Raw genomic sequence first — 7,139 nt, 5'->3', positions numbered from 1 at the left:
AAAAAAAAAAGAATGAAGCAGAGAATTGTACCTTTGGGAAAAAATGCTGACTTGCCAAATGTCCGGTGGAGAGTGTATACACTCATCTGCCAATGTGACATTTGTCAGGTGCACAAGAGGATTTCAAAAGTTCGTGGAAAAGTAGAATTCAACATCATTTTTCCATGAACTTTTTGAAGCCCCTTAGCACAATTCAGTTGGAGTCAACTGGAATTTTTTGGTGTTATCTGCATTTTTACAACAATAAAAAAAAGAGAAAAGAACAAAGTTGCTTTTATAAACAAGGCCTGAAGATGTACTTCTCGCTGGGTACCACTGAGTCAGTTCTGACTGATAGCAATTGGTGGGTTCAAACCGTCAACCTTGTGCTTAGGAATCTAGTGTTTCTCCTACAGAGCCACAGCAGGAGTCCAAAGATGTACTGTTGTTGTTGTTAAGTGCTATTGAGTCGGTTCTGACTCATAGCGACCCTGTATAGGGTTTCCATGGAGAGCCGGGTAAGTTTGAACTGCCAACCTTGCAGTTCAAACCAACCTTACAGTCCAGTGCATTACCCTGCAGCACCACACCAGGACTAAAGAGGTACTGTTGATGTTGTTAAGTGCCGTGGAGTCGGTTCGGACTCATAGCGACCCAGTACAGGGTTTCCGAGGCTGTTAATCTTTACGGGAGCAGAAAGCCTTATCTTTCTCCCATGGAACAAATGGTGGTTTCGAACTGCTGACCTTGCGGCTTGCAGCCCGATTTGTAACCACTACGCTCCCAGAGCTCCTTAAAGATGTACTAGATGCACTGAAAAACATGACACAGCAGTACCTATGTTGTTGTTGTCGTTGTTAAGCACTATGGAATTGGTTTGACTCATAGAGACCCTGTATACGGTTTCCAAGGACTGGCTGATGAGTTTGAACCACCGACCTTGCAGTTCAAACCGACCTTATGGTCAAGTGCTCATCCTACAGCACCACACCAGGAGTCCTATACCTGTGGTGGTGGTAGTATGCTGTGGCGTCAGTGCCGACACACAGCTACCTTGTATAGGGTTCCCAAGGCTGTAAGTCTTTATGGGAGCAGAAAGCCTCATCTTTCTCCTGTGGAACTGCTGGTAGTTTTGAACTGCTGACCTTGCGGTTAGCAGGCCAACTCGTAACCACTATGCTACCAGAGCGCCTTCCTATATACCTATAGGAAGATGTTACTAACGTTTGAAAAGAAAGATACACTATGCATACCTACACAGATACAGCCACCGATCAGTTCACAGACACTGTTCTGCAAAGGTTAACAACAGGTGTGGGACGTGAGGCTGAGGGACACGTTGGTGACTGTGTGTGTTTCTGTGTCATCTAACTGGTTTTCCACAGGAACATCTACTACATTCTAAAACAATCTTATTGCTAGGAAGGCCATGCACGTATCCCCAGTCATAAACCCCAGCTTTGGTTTGGGTCTCAACCAGACCCCTGAGGTTTGTAACTTCCTGGGCACCTGCCTGGGCGGGACAGGCCCTAGTTACCCACTTGGCAGGCAGACCTCCCTGAATTCCTCTCCCTGCTCCTCAGGGATGAGGTATCAACTGATGCCCAACTATACTGATTGCAAGATGAGGGGCAGAGGTGACAAGTCCCCCTTCTCGACAGCCACTACCACCACCCACCTATGTCCAAGGTTCCCTGGGCCCCCGTGAGAGCCAATTCCTGTGAGGTAGAACAGGAAGGAAATGCAGTCTCTGGCCCAGTACCTTTGGCCGCCTGTTGCTGCTCCAGGATCTTGCGGGTTCGGGGGGTGGTGCCTTTGGGCATGTTGATGATGTACTTCCCCTCCATCTCTGCAGTGACTCGGCGGCGCTTGGCGGGAGCGCTCAGGCTCTCCTCCTCCTGGATGGCAAAGGTGGCTGGGGAGGAAGGCAGAGTGGGTCAGCACACTCTGCCATGGACTGTTCTGGGGGTGGGGGGTGGGGGATGTGGGGGTGGAGAAGTTGCTGGACCCCAGACAAAGGACAAACATGCCCTTTCTGGCCAGGGAGTCACAAGGCTAGAAACTCTCACCCCCTGAGTCAGAGCTGCCAGGAAGTTCAGGGGAAGAAGGTGCTCAGAACCGGCAGGCTGCAGTGAGTCTTCCAGGCTCTCGGAGGCTATTTCATTGCCTCAAGCAGGAGTAGCCCCTCCCCACTTCCCCTGCCAGAATCCCCTCAGGAGAAGCCTGCTGGTCAGTGGGGAGGTACTACAGCTCCACTGAGGGTTGGTTTCGTGGGTGCGTTCACTTTATTAAAATGAACCAAGCTGTATACATCTAAGATGTGCATAATGCGTAAAGAAACTTTACCTCAATTATTTTTTTTAAAAGAATCTCTTCAAATGTGTCAAGGACTAAGATAACCAGTCTCTCCGGGGCTCAGTGTCTTTTTAATACTTCAGATATTATGTGTAACCTTCTTGCTCTGGCCACAAAACGCAAAAGGCTGTTATGGTTGAGGTACCCCCAGACACACAGGCCAGAGGGGAGACTGCGTGATGGAGCAGAAAGGGACATTGGAACAACATAGCCACCTCCTGAGCCCAAGCTTCCACGTGTGCCTCAGGAACACCCCAAGACTGTTGGTGACTGGCTGGGCCCAATAAAGGCTCAAGTGCAGGGGACGGGTCTGGGAGGCCCATCGACTGATTTCCATGCCTATCTTGGCAACTGAGGCCATGACTGGAGTGAGGATGACAGATGTGCCAGGCAAGACACAGCAGGGGCAAAGGCCCCTGTAACGATGGTGTGGGGGCGGTCTCTGACCATCTCTGCCCTCACAAGAAGGAAGGAGACTCAAATTCAATATCCATCCAAGGGCAATTCTATGAGGCAGAGGGAAACATGCCTCCGCCTTCCAACCTCTTTACCAATTCGGACACCAACAGTCCCTCCCACGTCACTCTCGACTTCTCTGCCGGGTCTTGTAACTCGCTGAAATGGCCACACAGAACTCATAGACTATACTCATGATGAGGTTGACAAGGGAAACTGTTGTTGTTGCTAGGGACCATGGAGTTAGTTGTGACTCATAGGGACCCCGTTTCTGAGGCTGTAAATCTTTACAGGAGCAGAAAGCATCATTTCTCCTGAGGAGTGGCTGGTGGGTTTGAACTGCCAACCTTATGGTTAACAGTCTAATACTTATCTTATCCTAAGTGCTCAGAATACAGTTCTTGGGTCAGAAGCACCTCTTCACAGCAGTGTCCACCGGCACTCTCTGGTCCTAGGCCACTGAGTCACATGGCCTCTTGGCCTCTGCCTAGTTTGGGCAGTGTTATAAAGGGGTTTTTTAGCTCTGCTGATAAATGTCCCAAAGGCACTCCACTCCGCCAGTAAACCTCAGCCTGAAGGCACTCAGTGTCCTCACTCCCTGGGCCTGCCTCAGAGAAGCCCACCATTCGGTCTTGTGCTCCTGGGACTGCTGACTCCGCTGCCACCACTTGACTGGTGTCACAGTTCTCTGTGATCTAGGGATCTACGGGGACCGAGGGGTCCAGAGGGTGCACTCCACAATCTTATTATCCCTTGATGGTAGTGAGATCCCCACTTTTGGCTTCTCAGATGGCTTGTTTTAAACACAACAGGAGAACAGAACTGACCAATGCCCACATTAGAGTTCCATACACCCTATTTGCATGGTCCAACCTCACACGGTGTGGGATGGAGTCTTGGTGTGGCACTGTGGGTTAATGCGCTGGACTGCAACATTGGGTTCAACCACAAGGTCAGCAGTTCAAGCTTGTCAGCCATTCCTCAGAACCAACCCAACACCACTTAACAACAACAACACCCCATATTAGCACCATGTACCTTACTTACATTATTAGCAAGCTATCCAGTCCCCTTGGTGGCCACAAACACCTCACATCTGCCGAGTCCTAGCCGGTCATTGGGTGGGCACTACAAAGTCTGTGGCTAGAAAAGCCACATAAAGTAATGCGCTGCCCACAGCCCCACAGTGAACGGAGCAGAGACAGAAGCTGAGCTGGCAAGTAAGTGGGAGAGAGAAGAGAGAAGTCTCATGGAGGGTGCTGTAAGGCCTTTATTATTGCAGCTGTGGGAAGCCCTGGAGAGTTATATACAAAGGCATGATGGTATGATACTGCAGTGCAATGGGTTTCTCTTTGTATATGGTCTTTCTGACCCTCGTATGTAGTTCCTCCAAGGTAATTTGCTAGGCCACAACCTTGCAAAGGGCTTGGGCAGTTTACTATGCAAATAAGATATGTGAAATCCTCACAGGGACTGGATCGTTTACTATGCAAATAAGGCATGTAAAACCTTTGTGGGAAATTGGTCGATTGCTAAGCAAATTAGGTGACTCGTCAAGGGGACTAGTCATTTCATGGTTTTGATGGGAGGAGTAGATTTATATAAGCGCCAATCCCACAGAGGTTGAAGGGAACTTACCTACTAGAGCCTGGAACTCAGGTTCCCTATGCTGAGAACCTCCTACACCCAGGAGACAGAGAGAGCTGTAACGCTGGAGATGGCATAAGGCAGTACAGCAGTACAAGCAGCAGAAACCAGAAGCCTGGCACGGGATGGCTATAATAGGATTGCTGGTCTACGGTACAAGAGGGCAGAAAGCTTGCTGGTGGACTGGGGTACTTCCAGGCACAGACCCATAGAGCTAAAGAGATGTAACACTGACCCTAGCAGGGCAGAGGCCAAGAGGAGCTAGCATGGCTGAGAGAAGGGCCTGTTAGCACAGCCCAGAGGAGGCCAGTCCAGCTAAGAGGCATAGCCTGCCTGCAGACACAGCCAAGAAGGAGCTGAGAGCTGTCTTGGTTAGAAGTTATTCTGATTGATGAACTGTTCCTCTTAACTTCCAACTTTGGGACTGACTCTGATCCTAAATTGTAGATAGCCTATTACTTCTCAAATAAACCCCATAATTGTGGGTACGGTTTGTGAGTTCTGTGTGACCACTGAGACTAATAATCTGACCCAGCAGAGACAAAGAGTTGTGAGGAGGACGGTTAGGATCAGAAATGTCTGACCTCCACCTCATAGGAATTAGCTGTAGGCTGATTCTCTTCCCTCCTCTTCAAGTTAGATGACGTCTGGTGCACTAGATATGGTCAGAGCCCTCTGGCTGCTGAGAGGGGGCGATAGCTTCTTCACCTTTAACCCCAAGGCATCAAGCACAGGGCCAGGCACCAATACAGGGCTCAGTAAACAGCTGTTTAACAAAGCGGAGCCTCTGAATGTACATGAGTTTAAGTCCACCTCCTCCAGGGCTTCCAACCACCCTCTTGGGCAGAGCGTCTCCACGCCCTATCAATAGATGAGGGAAGAGAAAGGTTCAGAGAGGGGCAGTGACTTGACCAAGTCCACAGAGGTGATTCAAATCCAAACACTCTGTCCACCTTGGCCTTCACAGCACCTAGTAACATGCAGAGCATGACTCCCAACTACTTTGTGCCAATTACCTCACCCTCCACCCGCCTAAGCCCTTGTACCAGCGGCCTTGGCGCTCTTAGCTGCCATCTTGTTGGACACGGTGACAGAGATTTTGGAGGTGCTGGTGTCTGGCCGCCTAGGGGGAGTGCTGGGTGGAGAGTCGCGGTTCAGGCTGTTGGTGATCATTCTAGAGGCGGCTGCAGGAAGGAAAGGGAAATTCAGTCAGACAGGGCCCTGAGAGGGAGACCAGAATCCAGTAGCCTCAGTGTCAGGATGGTAAAGGCAATCCTTCAAACAGCTGGTGGTACCATATGGTGTCACCCTGGGGGGGGGGGGAGGGGGTGGCGGCTTCGTCTTCCCAGCAACTAGCCCAGCCTTCCATCCTTGCGGGCCTTTTACCAATCACTGAGTCGGTCCTGAGGCCCACACCCTGTGTAGAGCCCTGCAATTCCATCCTGGCCATACTTCTCTCCTGAATCTTCCTTTGCCTGGAATGCGCTTCCCTGAGAAGCCAACAGCTTTGCTCTGTCTCTCCCTTCTGGCTGACTCGCACATAGCAGCTCCTCAGGCAAAATGTCCCTGGCCACCTTGTCAATCTCCAGTACCTAGGTGAGTTCTTCACGGCCCTTAGTACCACAGGACATTGAATTTTATTTCCTTATTTACTGAGGTCTCCCCACAAGAATGTCAGCTCTGTGAGGATAAAGCTGTTTACTGCTGAAGTGCAGTACCGACGGCCATTTCTGATGCCATCAATAACCTGAAAAAGTTCACAGTGTCACTGAACTCTCCTAACACCCCTCTTCAGATAGGATCTACTGCTGATCCATTCTACAGGTGAGGGAGCTGGGACTTGGGGAGGTAGGGCACTCAGTCGACTGAAGAACAGTGTGTGTCTGGCTCCGGGTGAGCAGGCACCAGAAAAGAGGTGGCTGGCCTCCCACTGGGGGTGGGGTGGGGGGGTGAGCAGTCTCTGGGGAGCAGGAAGCAGAGTCAGGATCCCTCAGGGAGGCCCCAGGGTGAGCGGGTGCGAGCTACAGCCCATGAGCTACTTCTGAAGTGCTAACTCCAGAGAGGTCTGTCTCAGGGGGCAGCTGCTGCGAGCTTTTGGGCGCTGGTTTCTTAGGCAGTTCCAGCAGATAAGGTTAGAGGGTGTTTTCCCACTACCTTTGCTTACTTGCTAAGTCCCAGCAAGTCCTCAGATCTGGGTGTTTTCTTCTACCTTCCCTCTAAAAGTCTCCCCTTTTCCTGTCGTGTGCCCTCTCAAGTCCTCACAATCACCCTCAAGACATTATTATAATTTTATATTGCTGAGATTTTTGTTTTACATTTATATACGTATACAAATATATTTACATATATATATATCTTTCTTTAGGTGTTCAAGGATGTAGCTTTCTTTCTTTACAATTCAACCTAGGTTAGCTGGTCAATGCCAGGTCCATTCTGTGTGGCTGGACACTAAATCCCAGCAGTTCAAGCTAGCGCCTTCTGCCACAGTTGATGTAAAGTTTGGAGACTGGGGACAAACACAGCTTTTCTATCCTCCAGGCTTTGGTGGAGGGGTGGGCTTTCACTTCATTATAATGACAGCATAGAGAAAAACACATTAGACCTACGTGGAAAATTTCACAAAAGGTCAATGTGAACATCAGTCTCTACGATGCTGTGATCAGAAGAATTAGATGGTGCTCAGCTACCACGCCCAACTGCTC

General features: G+C 49.9%; 1 protein-coding gene across 1 annotated transcript in view; it reads right to left on the bottom strand.

Moving 5' to 3' along the window:
• The window catches only part of LOC102839621 (chromosome unknown open reading frame, human C19orf47), a 14,510-nt gene that overhangs the window by 3,676 nt on the left and 3,695 nt on the right, over positions 1–7,139 (bottom strand). Inside the window, exons 4-5 of the mRNA XM_006871419.1 lie at positions 5,484–5,621; positions 1,742–1,894 (exon numbers count right to left, since the gene is read on the bottom strand). Coding sequence (XP_006871481.1) covers positions 1,742–1,894; positions 5,484–5,621 — 291 coding nt within the window. The remainder of the gene's footprint in view (positions 1–1,741; positions 1,895–5,483; positions 5,622–7,139) is intronic.

Source organism: Chrysochloris asiatica, unplaced genomic scaffold (genome assembly GCF_000296735.1).
Source record: "Chrysochloris asiatica unplaced genomic scaffold, ChrAsi1.0 scaffold00168, whole genome shotgun sequence".
Taxonomy (NCBI): domain Eukaryota; kingdom Metazoa; phylum Chordata; class Mammalia; order Afrosoricida; family Chrysochloridae; genus Chrysochloris; species Chrysochloris asiatica.
This window is presented reverse-complemented; position numbering and strand designations above follow the sequence as displayed.